General features: G+C 44.0%; 1 protein-coding gene across 1 annotated transcript in view; it reads left to right on the forward strand.

Annotated features, from left to right (window-relative positions):
- Nucleotides 1-2,903: 2,903 nt before the first annotated feature.
- The window catches only part of CFAP70 (cilia and flagella associated protein 70), a 49,566-nt gene continuing 28,342 nt past the window's right edge, over nucleotides 2,904-24,127 (forward strand). The window contains exons 1-15 of the mRNA XM_087973193.1: nucleotides 2,904-3,205; nucleotides 3,992-4,109; nucleotides 4,788-4,974; nucleotides 6,532-6,630; nucleotides 7,897-7,976; nucleotides 8,652-8,828; nucleotides 10,093-10,275; nucleotides 12,058-12,152; nucleotides 13,706-13,805; nucleotides 14,992-15,144; nucleotides 17,084-17,233; nucleotides 19,293-19,373; nucleotides 20,035-20,126; nucleotides 20,973-21,033; nucleotides 23,098-23,289. Of these exons, the coding sequence (XP_087829319.1) occupies nucleotides 4,032-4,109; nucleotides 4,788-4,974; nucleotides 6,532-6,630; nucleotides 7,897-7,976; nucleotides 8,652-8,828; nucleotides 10,093-10,275; nucleotides 12,058-12,152; nucleotides 13,706-13,805; nucleotides 14,992-15,144; nucleotides 17,084-17,233; nucleotides 19,293-19,373; nucleotides 20,035-20,126; nucleotides 20,973-21,033; nucleotides 23,098-23,289 (1,728 nt within the window). The 5' untranslated portion in view covers nucleotides 2,904-3,205; nucleotides 3,992-4,031. The remainder of the gene's footprint in view (nucleotides 3,206-3,991; nucleotides 4,110-4,787; nucleotides 4,975-6,531; nucleotides 6,631-7,896; nucleotides 7,977-8,651; nucleotides 8,829-10,092; nucleotides 10,276-12,057; nucleotides 12,153-13,705; nucleotides 13,806-14,991; nucleotides 15,145-17,083; nucleotides 17,234-19,292; nucleotides 19,374-20,034; nucleotides 20,127-20,972; nucleotides 21,034-23,097; nucleotides 23,290-24,127) is intronic.

Below are 24,127 nucleotides of genomic sequence, written 5' to 3' on the forward strand. Positions count from 1 at the left end.
AAGGACTACCTGTGCCCTTTAACACTTTAACAAAAACATCAAAGCCTGTCCATCTCATTCCATGCGGTGATGCAGTTCGTTTTTCCCTTTTCCATAAAAACAGTTTAAAAGAGTTTATTGAAATCCAGGGGCTAGGAATTGGGGAGTCCAATCAGTGGTGGTATGCTACCTGGTTTGGACTGTTTTGGTCGAATTGGTAGTTAAGAAAAAGCCCATGATCAACTGAGAGGAGCAAAAAAATTCATCCGACCATCAGCTAAGAGGAAAACAAAGAGAAAAGCACAGGATTTCACATGGATTGTTTTTTCTATCAGGGCAACCTGGTCTACCCAAAATATGGGACCGGAGGATACTGCTTTCGCTTTTGCCTTTCAGCCCCAGTCCAGAAACCTTCGCAGGCAGCCACTTCTGCGACAAACTATTTTTTGTGTTGAATTTATATTTACTGACAAAGAAATAAAGGGAGACGAGTACAGATCTATGTCAAGCTATTTAGCCCTCGTCAGCAAGCCATACCCTTCTGGGATTTGAACCGGGGGTACTTACATATTAGGTAAATGTATTAACCTCCAAGCCACAGGTTCTCCTCACTTTGTTGGCTATACCAGGGGAGGGATTAAATGTTTTTTTCTATCAGGGCAACCTGATCTACCCAAATATGGGATGGAGCATATTGCTTCTGCTTTTGCCTTTCAGCCCCAATCCAGGAGCCTTCGCAGGCAGTCATTTTCATGACAAACTATTTTGTATTATAATTATAATTCTTTATTGGCCAAGTGTGATTGGACACACAAGGTATTTGTCTTGGTATAAATGCTCTCAGTATACATAAAAGAAAAGATACATTCGTCAAGAGTCAATAATCATCAGGTACAACACTTAATGATAGTCATAGGATACAATAAGCAATCAAATCATACTAGGAAACAGTCAATATAGATCATAAGAATACAAGCGACAAAGTTACAGTCATACAGTCACAAATGGGAGGATATGGGCGATAAGGAGTGATGAGAAGATTAATAGTAATAGTAGTGCAGACTTTGTAAATAGTTGAACAGTGTTGAGGGAATTATTTGTTTAGCAGAGTGATGCCTTTCGGGGAAAAACTGTTCTTGTGTCTAGTTGTTCTTGTGTGCAGTGCTCTATAGTGTCATTTTGAGGGTAGGAGTTGAAACAGTTTATCTCCAGGATGTGAAGGGTCTGTAGATATTTTCACAGCCCTCTTTTTGACTCGTGCAGTATACAGGTCCTCAATGGAAGGCAGGTTGGTAGTAATTGTTTTTTTCTGCAGTCCTAATTACTCTCTATAGTCTGTATATGTCTTGTTGGGTTGCAGTACCAAACCAGACAGTTATAGAGGTGCAGATGATAGACTCAATAATTCCTCTGTAGAACTGGATCAGCAGCTCCTTGGACAGTTTGAGCTTTCTGAGTTGGCGCAGAAAGAACATTCTTTGTTGTGCTTTTTTGATGACATTTTTGATTTTAGGTGTCCATTTTAGGTCATGTGATATAATAGAACCTAGAAATTTGAAGGTCTCTATTGTTGATACTGTGTTGTCTAGTATTGTAAGAGGTGGTTGTATGGGAGGGTTTCTTCTAAAGTCTACCACCATTTCTAAATTTATACTTACCAACAAAGAAATAAAGGGAGACTAATCTAGATCTAGACTAGTCTCCCTTTATTTCTTTGTCGGTAAATATGAATTTAACACATTCCACATTGATCTATATCATATAACAATCCATGACTACAGTGAGCACAAGCGGGGTTGCTTTTTATGAAATATGGCTGTTCTTTCTTCCAGAAATGATTTCATGTTATGATTTTATTCAATCTCAGGCAGCGTCTGGCAGCACCTTTTCCAGCTATCACCTTTGATTAAAAGGCGTCAACTTTCCCGAGGTGCAGTTCAGAAAAGCCAACGTGTTTTAATCAAATGCATTTGTTGAAGGTGCTGGCAGATCGGGGATTTTTTTTTTTTGGTCCTACAAACCAGTGTTTTTCAACCTCCACAAAAACCCGGGTGATGATAGGCTTGGGAATGTATGTTTGTACACATATATATTTCTTTCACAGCCCATCACTGGCTGTTTCCTGAACAGCAAAATAACTCAACATAGCATGTTGCACCTTCGTTCGTAGCAGCCTTGAATCCTGCTTTTCTGCAATAGCAGGATTTGCATTCTCCAGCCTCATCTGCAAACTTAACAAATTTAAGAGGTGTGGACTTCCAACTCTCAGAAATCCCCAGCCAGGAGGCTGGGGAATTCTGGGAGTTAAAGTCCACTCCTCTTAAAGTTTGCAAAAGAGGCCAAGTTTGAAAGTGCTTGCTAAGTTTGAAAAACATCGGGCTAAACCAGGGCTAAAGAAATCTCGGGATAGTTTAACACCACTTGCATTTGAAATTATTTTACAAAACGAGATCAAGTCTTTCTCCTCCCATAGAGATAGGGAAGACAAACGAGTGGTTTGTATTGCATTCATTTCCGTGGCCGATGCGACATATGCAACGTAAGTGGAAGGCACAGCCCGGCTGCCCTCAAAGCACTGAAGGGGAGAGCTGCTTGGGGAATCTCCTTCAGGTAGCCACATAAACCCCTGCAGAATTTCATACAATGCTTCCAATACGACCAATGCTTCCCCTTAGATTCCCCCCACCCCTTGCCCCGCAAGGTCCGTTGGGTGCCGCTAGTGTTTTTCTCTTTGCAGACCTACGAACGAACCTCTTTGGAATCAGAGCAGCCCGCCGGGTAAGAGGTGGCAAGAAAGCTGCGCGCCGCGCCCTTCCCTTGCCCGCCACAAAAATGGCGCCGGGGATCACGTTGGCGTCATCAGTCGCGACTGTGACGCAAAGGCATTGCTATGACAACGGAAAAAGACGCCGTTGGTGAGTTGGGCGGCGGGTAGATCGCATGTTGCGGATGCCGGTAGCCGCCTCGGACGCCCCTCTTCCTCCAGCAAGGCAGGACGGGGGCAGCAGTGGAAGCTGCACCCCCCACCCCAGTCGAGCTTCTGTTCCAGTGACCCTTTCTGGACTCATTGAGTAAAGGCGGAGTAAAGCTGGAGTAGAGGCGGAGTAAAGCTGGAGTAGAGGCGGAGTAGAAGAATCCCTTGTCAGTGCCTTCAGGAAACCCCCAAACAAAGCAACCTGGGGACCAGTTGAGCTTCATTGGAGAGATCCAACCACAATTCCCCATTGTAAGGTCTACGTCTTGGCTTGAGGGGGGCTGTTGGAAGCCCCATGCTTTTAAGATCAGGGTCCTCATTCCAGCCTCCTAGGACATTTTGGGAGCAGAGGAGCCTGGCTTTGTTAGGCTGAGAATGAGATGGGGCCGATTGGCCAGGTTAACAGAGAGTTTAACTGTGGTTTGTTGCATCAACTGCAGTTGGTTGGATGCCCAGGGTGCCCAAACCATACCTGAGTAGCCCCAAGGCCTCTTCTCTTGAGTTAAGGGTTTGTTTTTTTAATCTCTTTTTAATTCCTTCTTTTTATAGTGATTCACAGAAGGTCACTCTGCAAATCGGGCAGCCGTTTAAGAAATAAATAAATACAATGAATAAATTGCTAGCTTAAATGACTTCCATTTTTACAATATTCTAAGCTGCAGCCAGGCGAACTGTAGTATAGGATAGAGTAGGAACCCAGCAGTCATGGCTTGGTTGTTAAACTATGGTTTGAAAGTCATAGTTGATTACAAGGAATGAATCGTGCAGAAATTAAATAATGTACTGTAATGTGCAGTCCCTCCTTGAGTTAGGTGGATGGTCATCTAGAAATGGATGGACAGACAGATAGGTTAGAGAAACAGTGATAGATAAATAGATACAGGAGAAATAGAGAGATAGAGATTGTGGATTAGATGGATTGGATGGATGATGAGTGAGTGGGTGGATGGGGTGTTCTCCATGTGTTGGACAGAGAAAAGTCAAGTGATCAATAAACAAGTCTTCATTATTATTATTTGCTCCTTGTCTTCTCCTTAGGTTGTAGCTACCTTTCTATACTAAGGGATCCTTCCTTCTCATGGCTGGTTCACCTTCCTTTCCCATTGAGCCACCAGGCAAAACAGTCAGTATCACTGTGCTGGAAGGCCATGACTTGGTAATTGTCCTCTTTTACTTCGTGCTGGAATTCCTGGATTGAGGATCATTAGAGTGTATCTCCTGCCTGTATGACTATCATCCCATCATGTTCAGGGGGTTTTAATCAGAAAGATTAAATGGCATAATATTTTAATAATTGACCCAGATATTAATATCTTATTTTCCAAGTTATTTAAAAAGCTGGTTAGTGGGTTCTGGATTTATTTGCTTTGAGATTACTGGTCCGTCTGTAAATTTGTTTGGGATGCTGCTGATTACCTTATAGGAAGAAGAAACATTAAATTGCTTGAAAGAAGCTGCTTATTATTATTATTATTATTATTATTATTATTATTATTATTATTATTATTATTATTATTATTATTATTATTATTATTATTATTATTATTATTATTATTTGTTGTTGTTATTTATTTATTATTGTTAATTGTTAATTATTTTTATTATTATTATTATTAAAGCATTTTGCAGGTTTTATTTAATAGCTCTGAGATTTTACCCAAGCTGGTTGGGTAAATCCAAGATCAAGAAAAAAAAGAGAGAGAGAGGGTGGGAGGGAGAGGGAGGAAGGAAGGGAAAGGGAGAAGGAAGAGGAGAAAAAGAAGAAATTAGTTTTGCTCTGGGAGGTGATGCTACCCTTTGTCCTGTCCTCAGTATTGTGGTCTCCATTCTCTAGAAAGGCCTCAAGGGAGACAGTCCGGTTACATTTGTGCGCATCGAGTACAATGGCTTCGTCCTTTGTGACTCCCCCAAAATGGACGCCTCTGCGGAAGGAAGCGTGAAGTATAATTTCACCACCTCTTTTGACACCCACCCTGAAGGCTTCCACACTTTGGATGATATTGCCCAGAAACCTGTGATATGTGAGTAAAACGACCTCTGCCTTTTTTTTTTTTAGCTTTAACCGCTGGGAAAGAATAGGTGCAGGTAGTTACAACAGTTCCATTTAGTGACAGTTCAGAGTTACAACGGCACTGGAAAAAAAATGACTCATGACCATTTGTCCCATGGATGACCATTGGAGCCTCCTCATGGTCATGGGATCCAAGTTCACCTTCTTGGGAATTCACATTTAGGACAGTTGCAGTGTTCCCGGGGTTTTCTCCTGAAAAGCAGAATCAATGGGGAAGCCGGATTCACTTAACAACCATATTACTAAATAAATAATAAATTCAGTAGGCAACGGTGGCAAGAAAGGTTGTAAAATGGGGCAAAATTCACTTAACAATTGTCTCACTTAGCAACAAAAATTTTGGGCTGAATTGTGGTCGTATGTCGGCTCTCTGTAGTTCTCGACTTGCAACCCAATCGTTCAGTGACTGAAGTTAGGACAGAACTGAACAAAGTGGCGCACAACCGTTTCCCGCACTTACGACCATTTAAGCATCCCCATGATCACGTGATCAAAATCCGTCCGCTTTGCAACAGCCGTGTACTTCTGACGGTTGCACCGTGCTGTGGTCATGTGATCACCCTTGGTAACCTTCCCAGCAGGCTTCCGACAAGCAGAATCAACCGGAGAAGTCAGGTTCGGTTTACGACCATGTCATCCCCTTAACAACTGCCGTGATTCTCATAGCAACTGCAGGGTGGAAAAAGAGTGCAAATGGGGCTAAACTCACGTAACAACTGCCTTGCTTAGCAACGGAAGTTTGGGGCTCAATTCTGGTCATACGTTGAGGTCTTCCTTTCAGGTTTGCTCAGCCATTTGGAGGAGGTAAAAATCTCTTTGTTGGGCGATGTGTTCAAGTGGAGGCTTGTTGGATCTTGTTAGAGATGCTTCTGTTTGAATGTGTACACTGAGAAGATTCAAGGCCCGCTTGAACTCTAGCATTTTAAGTCTAGCTCAATAAAATTAAGGTCATACAGGTAGTTCTCTTGACTTACGACTGGTTCGAAGTTAGGACCGATCCAAAAAAAGGGGGGGCTTATGACCCAGTTTTGAAGATCCGATAGTTGGATCCCCTCCGTAATCACAAGACTGAACTTCAGGGGCTCAGCAACATGCTGCTTTTATGACCCATGGTTTTGCTGGAAACTGGCACATCCATTTTCTGGCAAGATTGTGCCCATAGCAGGCCATTGTTTTTGCTTTATGACCACTTCAAAAAACATTGTAAAATCGTGCCGATCACGTGACTGGCATGTGTTTTGTGCCCATTGCGACATACAATGATCATGGTTAGGCTCCCTTATGTAGAGAGTAACCGGTAAGTGCTTTGCATTCAAACGTTACAGACAGCCTTAATACAGGATGTGTGCAGCAATTGTAGCTTATTCAACAAAGGCTTGTTAAAACAAATTGTGGCATGCCGCAATGGTTGAATGACAGGAGTGAGTAGTGAAGTGGTTATAACTCTTTCTGAAAAGCAATCAGGCTGTAAAGTGATATAGATATATTTTATGCTTGGTTTTCCCAGTCACTGTGATTGAAGTCCTACCAAAGGAGAAGAAGCAAAAAGATGAAAAAGTGGTGTCTCTGGGACAGGCCGTGGCAGATCTTCTCCCTCTCCTGCAAGGTGGGTGAAAGGATAAACCTGTGGTGGAATATAGTCTGGAATTGCAGAGAGCAAAGAGCTGGTGGAGGATGGATTGTCTGGTAGGCTGGAAGAGGACAGAGATGGACCCTTCCTAGCATTTCACAGAGTGCATCTATAGTTATGCAGATAACTGCTTTAGTCCGGCAAGGTTCTGTCTCTCGGCGAACAGCAATAAAGAAGCTACTCAGAAATAGCTTCATGGTCCTTGGTTCTTTGGCCCTGACAAGCCAGAGTCAGTGTGTCAACAGGCCGACATTTTTTGGTTCTTGCACAAAAGAAACCTGCATTGTACAGAAATGGACCTCTTCCAAGTAACTGTGTGTAGATCTTCAGCCCTCATGTCCTTGCTGTAATGATGCACATTCTCTCACACTCATCTCTTGGATAACGGTAAGTATTTCATCAGTGTTTAAAGAAATTGGGCTCATCATTTTTCTCTCTTCCAAAATGAAAGTTTTATCAATGGCCTCAGATTGCCCCAATGTCAGGCTTGTCCCAACTTGGACATTTAGGAAAGAAAGACACTCGACTCCATTCTTTGAGGTGAAAGGTTCTTTTACTAAAGTCAAGCGGCAACAGCATAAGCAAAACCAGATCTGCATATTCCCACGCAAAGGCCACAGTTTTCCCATCTCTCTGGCCCTCCTCCCTTGACCAGTCCATCAGTGTCCAATAGTATCTGTTATGTTGGGGAATAATGGAGACCAGACATCTGACCAGTGACTTCAACTCTTTAATGATCGTAAATAGAACAGAATAGAGCAAGGCTATGGGCAACAGCAACCCTTTTATAGGGTTATCTGCTACCTTATTAACCAATGACATGTGCAACAAGTTCAAACTTATAACCAATGAGAAGTGTCAAAATAGTGGCCAATCAGGGACTACTTATGGACCAATCCCTAGTTGTTGTATAAGGGCCAATCAGGTGTGCAGGTTTCCAAACCCTGATTTGCATTTATGCTAGTAACTTTTATTGATTCACAACAGTATCCGTCCTCAATGTTTTGGAAATGGTTTTGAGGTTTGGTGCCTCTTTGGTGGAGTTTCACATTCTGTTCCCATGACTCCATCCTGGTTCATTCCAGATTGGCACCTCTGGTTTCTGTCACCCCCACCTCCTACTTCCTTCCTTCCCAACTTCCCCATTTTCCTCCCATCTCCCCTGTGTTTTATGGCAGGATGCCAGCTAGGCAAAATATCCTGAAGATGGCAGACCTGACCTCCTCCCTCTTTTCTCTGCAGGATTGTGTACGTTCAACGCAACACTTCCTGTGCATCCATTGCCTGGTTCTCCTCTGGATACCCTCCATCCAGAAATCAAGGTATTTATTAAAACAACAACAACAACAACAACAAAGAGTACAGAGCAGGGGTGGGATTCTCCCAGTTCAGACCGGTTCTATAGAACCAGTTGTTACGATTCTGTGCAGGAGAACTGGAAAATCATGCCCCTGTCTGGCCCCGCCCCTCTCCTCCCAGTCAGTCCTTATTGTGCATGCGCGACATCGCGCGCATGCCCTACATCTCTGACTGCGTTCTCCCTCTCCCAGTCACTCCTTAAGGTTTTTTTTCCTCCCAACGATCAGCTGTTCCAATGATCAGCTGTGCTGGGATCCCCCTCGCAGTCTTACTGCTTCGCCCAAGAGGCCTCCCTGAGGCCCAGGAGGCGCTCCATTTTTTGCCTTCCTGGGCCCGAATCACATGGCTGCACCCACCCAGTCATATGGCCCTGCCCTCCTACCTAGCCACGCCCACAGAACAGATTGTTAAAAAAATTTGAATCTCACCCCTGGTACAGAGACATGCTTCCCAATGGTAAACACCCTTATCTCAGGAAGGACTCAGAAGGACTTTAGGTGGAATAGAAGGTCGATCATTGATGGTTGAATGAAATCTTCAACGTTCATTGTGAAAAAATTAGTAGAGTGCTTAGAAATGTAATTTTCCCCAGTTTGTATATTTGCTACATCTACCTTCAGTTTGCTTTGATTTTGCAGTCTTCTATCGATATCCAAATATCTGTCCAGGAGAGCTTACTGACTCCAAATCAACTATCCGAAGGCAACCTGCTGAGAGTGACTGTCGAAGCTCTCTATTCTGCCCCTGATGCCTTCCTCTCCACCGGTCCCCAATATAATTACATGGTTGGCTTTCAGGTGCCAGCAGTTGGTGAGGTGAGTTGACGAAATCCCAAGTTCTTTTATTCCTTTTTTTCCTCCAGGTCTGTTTTTTTTTCCCTTTTTCCTTTCGGTCTGTCTCTCTTCTGAGACCCGTCTGAGTTTATAAATGAAACTACCTTGACAAAGTTAATTAACTGAGATTCTCCAGATCCAGGTTTCGTGCATGTATGGAAGAGATTAGCTTGGGTAGGAAACAGGAACTTTCTCTGAAGAAATAATTGTGTGGTCTCCATGCCAAATTGATTTTTTCCTAATGTAGAGAGTAACCTAGAGCAACCTTCTTAAAAACCTCATTTTGTCTGAAATGATATAGGGTTTCCTTCCTAAGCAGGGGGTTGGACTAGAAGACCTCCAAGGTCCCTTCCAACTATTCTATTCTATTCTATTCTATTCTATTCTTTCCTATTCTGTTCTGTTCTTTCCTGTTCTATTCTATTCTATTTTTTCCTATTCCTATTCTGTTCTATTATATTCTATTCTATTCTTTCCTATTCCTTTTCTGTTCTGTTCTGTTCTTTCCTATTCCTATTCCTGTTCTGTTCTATTCTATTCTATTCTATTCTATTCTATTCTATTCTATTCTATTCTATTCTATTCTAAACCTTTGTTGTGTTAAATCACATAAATCAATAAAGTCAAAAACTGGATCCATACATTGTGTTAAACACAATGGTTTAAGATGTGAACTCAGATATTATAGTTTGCAAACCCTGGTCAATTAATATTGCACAAAGCTGTGGCTTATTCAGAATCTGCATTCATGAAGAGCAGGGAAGAACCAGTGTGAAAATTTGTTTGTGATGCTAAAGTTACATTACATGTAAGCAGTTTCTCCGTTTTCTTTGTAAAGACAGAAAAAAATGGAAACTTGCCTTACATACCTAAGATTTAAAGCTCCTTGCAAATTAAAGAGCTGATATATTTGTTGGTTTAGTTAGTCCCCTTTCTGTAACTATTTTAGAGAATGTTTTCCAAGATGTGATTGTGTCCAATTTATTTTTCATCGTGTACCATATAATGGCTGAGTTCACAGAAGATATTTAATTTAACCTGATTATAAATTAAGCACTTTCTGAGCTTCCATAACTCAGTGTATAATGACTAACCAAATGGGTTGGTCCATGCAAGCACCGAGCAAAGCAAAAATTTGACGTCATGGATGAACGTGTTGTGAGAATGCAACAGCTATCTCTTTGTCAGTGTATCAATGACTTGTTAACTTTTTGAATTCAAAACATTTTTCCTGGGACCTTTCCAGAAAGAATGCCCCTTCCTGTACAAGAATGGGACCCTGAAACTTGGCAGTGAGAGAGAACCTCTGCCTCGGCCCAAGAAGTGGCCAGTTGCCAACATTTTAGCTCCTGGAGGACAGAACATCCCAGATGCTTTCATTGTTGGTGGGGCCTTTGAGGAGGAAGATGGAGAACTGAATACCCCAGAGGTGAGTATGGTAGAGCTGAAGAAGCAGATTCCTTTGAACAAGCTTTGTGGGCCTCCAGATGTCGCTCAGCTACAATTCCCAGCTCTCTTCCCCTTTGGCGTTCTCAAGGAGAGTGTAGAACCACCAATGTCCCAATTGCCACCTGTTCCATCCACCTGGGCCTGGAAGAACCACTGTACTAGATCAACCCAATGGCTTCTTTCTCCCTAGAGTCCTTTTCCTCTAGCAACCAAGGATGAACATAGATTTGGGGTGGTCATGATACCCAGGCCATTGTGAGCTTCATTGTGCAAAATAGGCAATATCAGTTGATGGCTAGCTTCTTCCAAGGCCAGGTGCCCCCTTGCTTCACCTTATTCCTCCATCAGAAGAAAGATTGTCCCTGCTATTGGTTGTTCTTCTTTTTAGTTTTTCTATTTCGTGGTTTTTTTCCCCGCTAGTCCATCAACAAATACTGGTTCCAGTCTATTTACTTGATCTCTTGAGTTCTAGTCCTGAACAGACTGGGTCATTTCCTCCTCCTCCTCCTCCTCCTCCTCCTCCTCCTCCTCCTCCTCCTCCTCCTCCTCCTCCTCCTCCTCCTCCTCCTCCTCCTCCTGCTGCTGCTGCTGCTGTATCATGTTAATTTTTTCCCCTAGTCCATCAACAAATACTGGTTCCAGTCTATTTACTTGATCTCTTGAATTCTAGTCCTGAACAGACTGGGTCATCATCTCCTCCTCCTCCTCCTCCTCCTCCTCCTCCTCCTCCTCCTCCTCCTCCTCCTCCTCCTCCTCCTGTATCATGTTAATTTTTCCCTAGTCCATCAAATACTGGTTCCAGTCTATTTACTTGATCTCTTCAATTCCTAGTCCTGAACAGACTGGGTCCTCCTCCTCCTCCACCTCCTCCTCCTCCTCCTCCTCCTCCTCCACCTCCTCCTCCTCCTCCTGTATCATGTTAATTTTTTCCCCTAGTCCATCAACAAATACTGGTTCCAGTCTATTTACTTGATCTCTTGAGTTCTAGTCCTGAACAGACTGGGTCATTTCCTCCTCCTCCTCCTCCTCCTCCTCCTCCTCCTCCTCCTCCTCCTCCTCCTCCTCCTCCTCCTCCTCCTCCTCCTCCTCCTCCTCCTCCTCCTCCTGTATCATGTTAATTTTCCCCCTAGTCCATCAACAAATACTGGTTCCAGTCTATTTACTTGATCTCTTGAGTTCTAGTCCTGAACAGACTGGGTCATCTCCCTCCTCCTCCTCCTCCTCCTCCTCCTCCTCCTCCTCCTCCTCCTCCTCCTCCTCCTCCTCCTCCTCCTCCTCCTCCTCCTCCTCCTGTATCCTTTTCCCCTAGTCCATCAACAAATACTGGTTCCAGTCTATTTACTTCCTCTTGAATTCTAGTCCTGAACAGACTGGGTCATCCTCCTCCTCCTCCTCCTCCTCCTCCTCCTCCTCCTCCTGTATCATGTTAATTTTTTCCCCTAGTCCATCAACAAATACTGGTTCCAGTCTATTTACTGGGTCTCTTGAGTTCTAGATCTAAACAGACTGGGTCTTTTTCTTTTCCTTCTCTTCCCCTTCTTCCTCCTCCTCCTCCTTGCCTTCAAGTTGGTAAAAGCTATCTAGACAAGTCCCTGGGGTTTTCAAGGCAAAATATTCAGAAGCAGTTTTTCTGTGCCTTTTTCTTCCCAGGACTGGGGGGTGGAATTGTCACCCAGCCAGCTTTGTGCCTAAGCCAAGACTGGGAATCCTGGCCTCTCTGTTTCAAGCCTTATGCCTCACTCTCTCCTTTTCTTTTTTTAAGGACCGGGAAAGCAGGATTCAGAGTGAAACTATTAAGAAACGGATCGTGTGGGACTTGGAAAGGCGTTGCTACCTGGATCCTATAGCTGTGCTATGGTGAGAAAACTCATGTCATTCTCCAGCAATTCATAATTTAATGGGATGCTTTATGGGAGTCAAGCAATTAAGAGCAGAGAGCTGGAGATTTTACCTTCAATTCATACTCCTGCTTCACCTTCTCCAAGTTCTCTAACGGAGGCTCATCTGGACTTGCTGTATGTTTATTAATGAGTTCCCTGAGCTAAAGCTCTGCATAAATATTAATAAGCCTCATTACAACAGACTTGCTTGTACTGGCATTTGTCATGCATTTTGCATATTTACTACTTGCTTCTCCGTCCAGAAACTCAACCGAGTTTATTTATTTATATCCCACCTTCGTTATTTTTATAAACAACACAAGGTGGTGAACATATATAAACACTCCTTCCTCCTCCTATTTTCCCTACAACAACCTCGTCAGGTGAGTTCAGCTGAGGGAGAGTGACTGGCCTAAAGTCACCCAGCCAGTTTTTCGGGCCTAACACAGGACTAGAACTCCCAGTCTCCTGGTGATTGGCTCAAAAGTTAGGTTTTCTTTGGAAAAAAAATCCAACCCAAGCATCTTTGTCATGATGGTCATTATTGTTGTTATTATCTTTCTATCCTGCCTTCGTTTTGTACCACTTAAGGCGGTACATATACGATGCTCCTGCCTCCTGTTTTCCCCATGACAACTCCGAGAGGTGGATTAGCAATTTTTGCCATCCCTTTGTTCTTTGCATTTTGGGATGCTTCTGCTTGTTGTTTTATTATTATTATCCTTGAGATAGTGACATTATTTGATGGGTGGTGTGTTTTTTTTTCTTTTCTTTCAAGAATGGGCATTGGAATTTCATTTTAATGTGTGACATTGTGTACACAGAAAAATAAGAATAAAGCTTATCCTTTATCCTTTGTCCTTCATCCATATCCTTTTCATTATCTTTTTCCTTTATCCCTATCCATTATCCTTATCTTTTATCCTTTATTCTTATTCTTTATCCTTTATCCATTATTCTTTATCCTTATTCTTTATCAGTGATGGGATTCAAAAAATTTTACTACCAGTTCTGTGGGTCTGGCTTGGTGGGCGTAGCAGGGGAAAGATACTGTAAAATCCCCATTCCCTCCCCACCCCACTAACCTGCTTTCCAGCTCCGTTCTCCTGTACAGGGCAACCAAAGAAGACCCAGCCGATCAGCTGGGACTCAATGGGAGGCAGGGAATAGACGGGGGCGGGGCCAGTCAGAGGCGGCATTGGCCGGTTCTCCGAACGACTCAAAATTTCTGCTTCCAGTTCTCCAGAACTGGTCAGAACCTCTGTTCTTTATCCTTTATCCATCCTTTATCTTTATCCTTTATCATCTTATCTCATCTTATCAACATCTTATCTTAATGTTATCTATCTTACATTGTTGGCTTTGAACATCCAATCGGAAGCCTATCAGTGCTGACCATTTAATGCATACTGCATGTTCCCGCCTTTCCCATCCTTGTGGCGTTGGTACAAATGTACACACTGCCCTTTTGAGCATCAGACAACAAAACGATTGTAATCAATTTGCTCTTGGTCCCTTCCCGCTTGACAGCTTTCGCAGGCGGATTGCCGACTGTCGGTGTTGGCCCGTGGAAATTACTAGAGTGCCACTGGTCACATCCACGAAAGTCAAAGCTGGCAAAGGAGACAAGGTAAGGTGCTAGTTTCATCATCGTCATCTTCATTGTTATCAGGATTCTGGCAGTTACTCCAATTAAATCATGAGCCTCGAGCCACACTCCCCAAACGAAAGAGGATTTATTTGAAGCTACCATTCTGCGTCAGGCACTAACCTGGGCATAGCCAACTCTGATACATAATTCACTGTCACCCTTGATCCTGCTTTCCCCTCCACCCCTCTGGGTGTATCATCCAACGAAACACGTCCATAGCCAAGAGTCATCAATCATGCTCTCCAATTAGATTTTTGCTCGGCAGAAGCTTCAGTCATCTAATCAGTCATTGAAGAAAATATGAATGGAATGTACTTTCGATTCCACACTGCCACCTGCTCTTTGAAACTCCCCCCCCCTTTCTTTCTGTTGTCAACTATAAAATGTGTATACAAAATGTTTTATATTGTTATATATTTTTCCTTCGCAAAAAATATTTAATTGGCTCAAGACAGCAAACATAATATTCCTCCCTTCTATTTTTCTCACTGCAACAACCCTGTGAGGTGGGTTGGGATGAGAGGGAAGGACTGGCCCCAAATCACCCAGCTGCCTTTCATGGCTCGAGGTGGGACTAGAACTCACAGTCTCCTGGCGAGTGCGCAAAAAAAAGAGATCGTAAAATCAGTCACACAAGTGATCCGATATATGACCATTACGGATTACGGCAGTGATGTGCAGACTCTATTAAGGCCATAAATCAATTACCTGTACAGGTAGTCCTTAACCTACGACCACAATTGAGCCCGACATGTATGTTGCTGAGTGAGAAGGTTGTTAAGTGAGCTTTACGACGTTTCTTGCCATCTTTGTTAAGGGAATCACTGCAGTTGTTAAATTGGTAACACGGTTGTTAAATGATTCCGGTTTCTCCATTTTACTTTGCCTGTCAGAAGGCCGCAAAAGGGGATCACACTTGCAACCATCACAAATGCGAGTCAATTGCCAAGCATTGGAACGTAAATCACATGACCCTGGGGGGGGGGGCGGTGCTGCTGCAAAGGTTGTAAGTGTGAAAAATGGTCATAAGTCACTTTTTTTTTCAGTGTCGTAACTCTGAAGTTTCACTGAATGAACTGTAGCAAGCCGAGGACTATACTGTGCTCCATTTGGGCTGCCGTGACTACCGCCGGGGAAGGTGACGGTTTCCTCTGTCCTCTTCTAGGGAGGTGGAGCAGTTGCCGGAGCAGAAGAAGATCCCATTTCCTTCCACGGTGTGGCTTACGTCAGCTTAGTGCCTCTGCTGTATCCCGGGGTGAAGCGGATCCGGGGAGCGTTCCGCGTTCTTCCTTACCACGACAGTGAAGTCTTCGAAAAGGTAACGACTTCCTTTGCGTGGCCGATTGGTCGAGTTTCTCTTGCTTTCGATTTCGGTCGAGTTTTTCTTGCTTTCGATTTCGGTCGAGTTTCTCTTGCTTTCGATTTGGTCGAGTTTTCTTGCTTCGATTTGGTCGAGTTCTCTTGCTTCGATTTGTCGAGTTTCTCTTGCTTGATTGTCGAGTTTCTCTTGCTTCGATTTCGGTCGAGTTTTCTTGCTTCGATTTGGTCGAGTTTCTTGCTTTCGATTGGTCGAGTTTCTCTTGCTTCGATTGTCGAGTTTCTCTTCTTGATTTGGTCAGTTTTTCTTGCTTTCGATTTGGTCGAGTTTCTCTTGCTTGATTGTCGAGTTTCTCTTGCTTCGATTTGGTCGAGTTTTTCTTGCTTCGATTTGTCGAGTTTCTCTTGCTTCGATTTGGTCGAGTTTCTCTTGCTTCGATTTGTCGAGTTTCTTTGCTTCGATTTGGTCGAGTTTCTTGCTTTCGGTTTCAGTCGAGTTTCGTGCTTTCGGTCTCAAGATGGTTACGGCCATCTTGCTTCCGGGAGGCCCAGAGCAGGAAGCTCTTTTAAGAATCAATCAGATTAGCGCTGGAAGAGACCCTGAAGGTCTTCTAGTCCAACCCTCAGCTCAAGCAGAAGACCCTAGCTTAGGCCATTCCAGACAAGTGGCTGTCCAGTCTCTTCTTAAAAACCTCCAGCGATGGAGGATCCACAACTTCTGGAGGTGACTCTTTCCGCTAACTAATCAATCAATCAATTAATAAACCAGAATAGAGCTGGAAGGAACCTGGCCTGTCCGGTCTCTTTCTGAAAAACCTCCAGTGATGGTGCACCCATGATTTCTGGTGGCAAGTTGTTCCACTGGTTAATTGTTCTCACTATTAGGAAGTCTCTCCTTAATTCCAAGTTGCTTCTCTCCTGGATTAGTTTCCATCCATTGTTGTTGTTTTTTTGTCTTCTTCTAGCCTTCTGGTGCTTTGGAAAAAAAATTGACCCCCTCTTCCTTGTGGCAGTCTCTCAAATATTGGAATGCTGCTATCATGTCATTCCCCCCCAGTCCTTCTTTTCTCTAGACGGGCCATGTCCCATTCCTGCAGGCATTCTTCATATGTTTTAATCTGCAGGCCTTTAATCGTTTTTAAAGGACAAATTGATTTTTTTAAATGTTGTACTTAAAACGAGACATTCTCAGCCTTAAAGGATACTGCTGCCCTAGCCGTTATGTCTAGTTAATGAAGTAAAAGGCCAGAGGTGATACGATAGTAGCTGTCCAGTTACACAAGAGGCTGTTACAGAGAAAAGGGGAGAACCTCCTCCAAGGAACTGGAAGGCAAGATAAGAAATAATGGGTGGAAGATCTTTAAAGAGAGATCCAGAAGTAAGGTATTTCCTGAGATCCAGAAATAAGGTATTTCCTGAGATCCAGAAATAAGGTATTTCCTGAAAGTGAGAACAATTGATCAATGGCGCAGTTTGCCTCCCGGAGTTGTGGATGCGCCATGGCTGGAGGTTTTCAAGAAGAGATTGGGCAGCTATTTGTCTAGGATGGTATAGGGTCTCCCGCTTGAGCAGGGAGCTGGACTAGAGGACCTCTTAAGGTCTCTTCCAACCCACAGATCCGTGGTGGCGCGGTGGTTAGAATGCAGTACTGCAGGCTACTTCTGCTGACTGCCAGCTGTCACCAGTTCAGCGGTTCGAATCCCACCAGGCTCAAGGTTGACTCAGCCTTCCCTCCTTTCGAGGTGGGTCAAATGAGGACCCAGATTATTGGGGGCAACAGGCTGTAAACTGCTTAGAGTGGGCTGTGAAGCACTGTGAAGCGGTGTATAAGTCTAAGGGCTATTGCTATTGTTCTATGTTCATTTCTCTGGGAAGAGGGTCTCTTGGCAGCGTACGATAAAAGTGGACCTCATTCTCACTTGGTGACGCTTTTGTTTCAGACCAAGTGCCTCTTCAGTCTTTTTCGCGATGTGGGCCATCAGGCAGTTCTTAATAAATTTGGGCCCGTAGGAATGTACAGTCCCCACACCAAAGGCATCATTGGGAAGAACGTCAAAGATGACAAGCAAAGAGAATTGATGCTGAGGAAGGTGAGAAGAGCAACAAAGTGAGTGCAAGGAGATGAAGTCCTCTTGAACAAGGGTCTCCAGTCACCCATCTAGGCTAAATGCCTAAGGCGGGACTAGAACTCCCAGTCTTCTGCTGATTGGCTCAGAGTCACCCAGCCAGCCTTCATCCCTAAGGTGGGACTAGAATTCCCACCTTCTGGTGATTGGCTTAGAATCACCCAGCCAGCCTTCATGCCTAAGGTGGGACTAGAACTCCCAGTCTTCTGCTGATTGGCTCAGAGTCACCCAGCCAGCCTTCATCCCTAAGGCGGGACTAGAACTCCCATCTTCTAGTGATTGGCTTAGAATCACCCAGCCAGCCTTCATGCCTAAGGTGGGACTAGAACTCCCAGTCTTCAGGTGATTGGCTCAGAGTCACCCAGACAGCCTTCATCCCTAAGGCGGGCTAGAACTCCCATCTTCTAGTGATTGGCTTAGAATCACCCAGCCAGCCTTCATGCCTAAGGTGGGACTAGAACTCCCAGTCTTCAGGTGATTGGCTCAGAGTCACCCAGACAGCCTTCATCCCTAAGGGCTAGAACTCCCATCTTCTAGTGATTGGCTTAGAATCACCCAGCCAGCCTTCATGCCTAAGGTGGGACTAGAACTCCCAGTCTTCTGCTGATTGGCTCAGAGTCACCCAGCCAGCCTTCATCCCTAAGGCGGGACTAGAACTCCCATCTTCTAGTGATTGGCTTAGAATCACCCAGCCAGCCTTCATGCCTAAGGTGGGACTAGAGTCTTCTGCTGACAGAGTCACCCAGCCAGCCTTCTTAAGGCGGGACTAGAACTCCCATCTTCTAGTGATTCACCCAGCCAGCCTCATGCCTAAGGTGGGACTAGAACTCCCAGTCTTCCAGCCAGAGTTCATCCCTAAGGCGGGACTAGAACTCCCATCTTCTAGTGATTGGCTTATGCCTAAGGTCACAGGTGATTGGCCAGCCAGCCTTCATGCCTAAGGATTGGGACTTAGAACTCCCAGTCTTCTGCTGATTGGCTCAGAGTCACCCAGCCAGCCTTCATCCCTAAGGCGGGACTAGAATTCCCATCTTCTAGTGATTGGCTTAGAATCACCCAGCCAGCCTTCATGCCTAAGGTGGGACTAGAACTCCCAGTCTTCAGGTGATTGGCTCAGAGTCACCCAGACAGCCTTCATCCCTAAGGCGGGGCTAGAACTCCCATCTTCTAGTGATTGGCTTAGAATCACCCAGCCAGCCTTCATGCCTAAGGTGGGACTAGAACTCCCAGTCTTCAGGTGATTGGCTCAGAGTCACCCAGACAGCCTTCATCCCTAAGGCGGGGCTAGAACTCCCATCTTCTAGTGATTGGCTTAGAATCACCCAGCCAGCCTTCATGCCTAAGGTGGGACTAGAACTCCCAGTCTTCTGGTGATTGGCTCAGAGTCACCCAGCCAGCCTTCATCCCTAAGGCGGGGCTAGAACTCCCATCTTCTAGTGATTGGCTTAGAATCACCCAGCCAGCCTTCATGCCTAAGGTGGGACTAGAACTCCCAGTCTTCAGGTGATTGGCTCAGAGTCACCCAGCCAGCCTTCATCCCTAAGGCGGGGCTAAAATTCCCATCTTCTAGTGATTGGCTTAGAATCACCCAGCCAGCCTTCATGCCTAAGGTGGAACTAGAACTCATAGCCTCCTGATTGGCTCAAAGTTACCCAGCCAGCCTTCATGCCTAATGCGAAACTGGAACTCACAGTCTCCTGGTTTCTAAGCCAACACCTTCACAATTAGACCAAACCGGCTCTCTAAAATAGATTAGAATAGATTTCAAAAGCACCACACAGCCTTAAGAGTTGCATCGGGACTAATTGTAGACTCAGATTCGCATAAAGGCAATTGTTAAAACCACAGAGATTTAAAAACCAGGGCACAGCTGAAAAGAAGAACCATCCATTTTAATTTGAAGCTCGTACCTCTTACCAAATTTAAATTAGGTGACGCCCCCCCCCCACCAAGAAGTCAAACAAAGAAAGCTTTCTGAAATGATACCCAGTGAAAGACTTTTTTTTTTTTGCTTCCTCTTCAGTCATCCAATATTGTTAAAAAGGACATCTCCGAGATCACAGTAGAAACTGCCTTATCTCTATGCCAGAACTTGGAAGGACAGGTAAAGCTATTGCTTAAAAAGATGTCAAATGTGCAGTATGTGATACCACCTGGGCTCTGAATTCTGGGTCTTGAATCACATGAAAACTGTGAATGAGTGCTTCTGAATATCCTTCAAAGTGTGTTCCTCCCTCTCCTCCCTTTCTCTCTGTCTCTTCTTTCTTTCTTTCCTTCCTTCTTCCTTCTTTCCTTCTTTCCTTTCTTTCTTTTCTTTCTTTCTTTCTTCTCTTTCTTTCTTTCTTTCTTTCTTTCCTTCTTTCTTCTTTCTTCCTTTCTTTCTTCCTTCCTTCCTTTCTTTCTTCCTTCCTTTCTTTTTTCTTTCTCCCTCTCTCTCTTTCACTCCTCTCTTTCTTTCTTTCTTTCTTTCTTTCTTTCTTTCTCTCTCTCTCTCTCTCTCTCTTTCTCTCTCTTTCTTCCCTCTCTCTCTCTCTCTCTCTCTCTCTCTCTCTCTCTCTCTCTCTCTCATATCACTGGGTTACTTCTGCCATGTCTTGCAACAAGGGATTGACATTAACCTACCTGTTCTCCAGATGTTTAGATTTAAATTCCCATAATTGATACCTAATGTGTTTGAGATAAATTTGGGGGGGAAGGTGGCTATGGAAACATTCTAGGATGTGGCCTGTGCTCCTGAAGAAATATCAACCACTGTCTTTTTCCAGCAATATGTAGAAAGTGGAAGTTTTATTGTGTTAGAGTTTACACTGGATAGAGCTTTGGTGCCCAAGCGTCTTCCAGAGGAACTTGCCAGCCGGTGAGTTTTATATCTTTCTTTCTGTCTGTCTGTCTGTCTTGCCTCCCAAAAGTGTTGGTGCTCCATCACTGGAGGTTTTCAAGGAAAGGTTGGGCAACCATTTGTCTGGGACGGTATAAGGACTCCTGCCTTAGGCATGGGGTTGGACTAGAAGACCTCCAAGGTCCCATCCAGCCCTATGATTCCATGCATCTTTGGTAGTGCTGCTCATTCTCTGTCAGTGGAAGGCATTACCCTTACTTATCCCATTCATTCTAAATATTGGGCCAGATCAGTCACAACAAATGTTGAGTGTCTTATACTCTTATTGAATTCTGATCTCATCAATAGGTTGGTCACCCAACAGTACATTGTATCAAGGCAGATTTCAGGACCTTGGAGAGCATCATTTCCTTCTACAAGGCCTGCAACTCAGCTGAGTTAGCCCTCTACAAACATTTCCTCCAGGTTGCCCCAAAGGTGCTTTTTCAAGAAGTAACTGGACTTTTTTTTAAAAAAAAATTCTTTGAAGACATTTTGCTTCTCATCCAAGAAGCTCCTTCTTCAGAACTGAAGAGGCTTTTTGGATGAGAAACGAAATGTCTTCAAGGAAAACCCAAGAAAGTCCAGTTGCCTCTTGAAAAAGCATCTTTGGGACAACCCATGACCTGGACGACTGAGAATCCCCCTCGACACATATCCCTGGTTGAAACAACTTGCCCACACAATCCTCTGTGTGTGAATTCTGCAGCTGATCCTGTTAAGTTTCCTAGAACTGACTTGAAAGTAAACCGTGAATGGGATGGCAAAATGAATTGTCGGGTTATCAAAACCATCCCCTTTTGTCCTTTCTTCTAACACTTTCAGGGTGAAAGAGATGATTCCTCCACACCCTCCACTCCCCCGAAGGACTGCAGGAGCCATGAAGGTATGGAATTAAGCCTACTCAGTAGTTCTCCTTCTGCATTTTTTTTTTAAGAAAATCTTTGCCATTCTGGTCTAGCTTTTGTATCAAGAACAGACAACTCTGCAGCCTAAAGAGATTGCTCAGATATGCATAATTTTTTTTCCTGTTGTGCGTAAATTATTTGCATTCCCTGTAGGAGAGCTAAGAATAGTGCCCACATCCCTAGTCTAGTTTCTGGGATTTCAATAAAGATTGTTTGCTATGCCTGCTTCCAAGTGTATTTTTAAAACCTGAGGGGCTAGAAACATCTTAATTTAAAAAAGAATAACAATTGAGGTTCTCTGGAAGGCAGCTCTAACGTCACATTAAGGAAACACTTCATATGTATTCGGGGTTATTTTTTTTTATCTGCGTCTTTGGCAACTTTAAGAGATGTGAACTTCAACTTCCACAATTCACCAGCCAGCTTGCCAATCACTGGTTTTGATCAGTACTTAAGCCAAGATAGTCAATTCCTCACCCAGATTATATTCTCACACAGGTAAGCGTGAAAGTGAGACTGAAAAGGTGACTCAACAAATCAGACTGATGCTGCAATATGTAGATATAATACTAATTTTTTTTTGCACAGAATAAAAACAAACAATAAAAACATTTGAAGTTCAAGATAGGAGAAAAAGGGAAAGCCAAAAAGAAAGGAGAAGCCATCTGGGATGCAGGGAAATGGGGGCTTGGTGATCTCTGGCCTCTCCTTTATCCAGAAAGGCTGCCATCCAGAATTCACCTTTGATCGCGGTTCACTGCTGTATCATCATTTCTGCTCCTTTGGAAACATCTAGCCAACCCTAAAATCTTACCCATAAGCCACATCCAACATGTGCTTTTGACCTCATGCCTGGTACTCAGTCCTCCTCCCACACTAGAAGCCATGGGGTCCTTGTTGCCATCCGAACTTGGGAATTTTTTTGCTGACGTCTCATTACCCTACTGGGTAACATCATCAGTACTAGCCTAGTTTTTGGTAATGAAACGTTGGCAAGAAAAGCACCAAGTTCAGACAGCAACAGGGACCTCACAGCTCAACCCTGAGCTACAAATCCTCCCTTTTGTCAGTACACTAGAAGCTCTTTGGGTCTGGATATCCAAGGATGAGACTTGATGGTTGGAGTGTCACAATTCAAGCAGTAGAGGTCAGCAACCAAGAGGGTTTGCTAGGAGTGTATGCCATCGTCTCATGGAGAAATTATTTCTGACAACACTTGAGTTCACTTGAAGGCTTTCCTGGCTTCTTCACTTAAATTGACTTGAAATTGAAATCTAGTATCAAAAACATCATCAAAAAAGCACAACAAAGAATGTTCTTTCTGCGTCAACTCAGAAAGCTCAAACTGCCCAAGGAGCTGCTGATCCAGTGCTACAGAGGAATGATTGAGTCTATCATCTGCACCTCTATAACTGTCTGGTTTGGTTCTGCAACCCAACAAGACAGACACAGACTTCAATGGATAGTTAGAACTGCAGAAAAAAAACAATTGCTACCAACCTGCCTTCCACTGAGGACCTGTATACTGCACGAGTCAAAAAGAGGGCTGTGAAAATACCTACAGACCCCTCACATCCTGGACATAAATTGTTTCAACTCCTACCTTCAAAACGACGCTATAGAGCACTGCACACCAGAACAACTAGACACAAGGGCAGTTTTCCTCCCGAATGCCATCACTCTGCTAAACAACTAATTCCCACAACACCGTCAACTTATTTACTAAGACTGTATTGCTATTATTCCTCTACTACTAGATTACAATAACACTTCCTAGTACCTATCTCTTCCCACTTATGACTATAATGTGTTGCTTGTATCTTTACGATTTATATTGTTTTATTCAGTTTCCTAGTATGATTTGATTGCTTATTAGTAACCTATATGATCATCACTAAGTGTTGTATCTTATGATTCCTGATGAATGTATTTTATTTTTTCTTCATGTATACTGAGAGCATGTGCACCGAAGACAAATTCCTTGTGTCTCCAATCACACTTGGCCAATAAAGAATTCTATTCTATTCTGTTCTATTCTTTAGGCCGTAGAAGATTACCACACACAGATCACCAGCATTGCTGCATCTATCCTAGATGAGTATCATGAACTCTTTGGAAGGCAGGTGGTCCAAGGGCTTGTCGTTGATACTCAGACCCTGGAAGACCAGAAATGTCAAATCAACTATGAGCTGAACACCTCGGGGAAATATTTTGCCTTTAAGGAGCAACTCAAGGTATTTTTGTCACAACGCGGGTCTCTCTTTGTAAAAGTGAAGTTTTATTGGAGAGGGTGGAATGACACGTGGAAGTATCACATTCTCTCCTCGTGGGATTCTTCTTTTAGCATTTCAGAAGCCCCCTGTCAGCTGCCCCCTTACGCTTCCTTGTGCTCCGCTACCATGCGGGCGACAGTCTGCCATGAACTCTGGAGAGGATGGATTGGGAGGGAGGATGCTTGGGGGAAAGCGAAAGTAGCCTCTGTATCTTCCTGAGATGCTGCTTCAAGGTCAACCGGCTGGAAAAGAAAAGCCGCTGCATACCAACCTCTGCTTGAAGTGACTGTTCTGAAATTACCTTGCTTGAACCTGATTGCTCATGGGGGAGGGAGGGCAGTGATGGGAGACAGTTAAGGAAGGAAAAAATGTTGTCATTAGGATTTTGGCCCATGTTTCTCAGTTCTGGCTTTGCAACCCCGCAGTACACTTGGCTTCTAATCAAACTATACCTTTCTCAACAAATGGCGCCAAGGATCGCTTCTGCTTAGAGGTTTAAGTGGTGGCAGGTCTGACACCCCCTTTCTTTAGATCTGTAGTGACCCATCAAGCAATGGAATCTAACATCTCATAAATCCACTGCTCCCTCTCTTCCAAAATGTGTGAGGTCCAGTGGTGGGATTCCAATTTTTTTTACTACCGGTCCTGTGGGTGTGGCTTCGTGGGCGGGGCTTGGTGGGCGTGGCAGGGGAAGGTTACTGCAAAATCCCCATTCCCTCCCCACCCCACTAACCTGCTTTCCAGCTCCGTTCTCCTGTGCAAGACAACCAAAGAAGACCCAGCCGATCAGCTGGGACTC

The sequence above is a fragment of the Notechis scutatus genome, chromosome 12, assembly GCF_049901735.1.
Source record: "Notechis scutatus isolate UNSWTSFEM ecotype Mainland chromosome 12, rNotScu1.2, whole genome shotgun sequence".
In the NCBI taxonomy this organism is placed as follows: Eukaryota; Metazoa; Chordata; class Lepidosauria; order Squamata; family Elapidae; genus Notechis; species Notechis scutatus.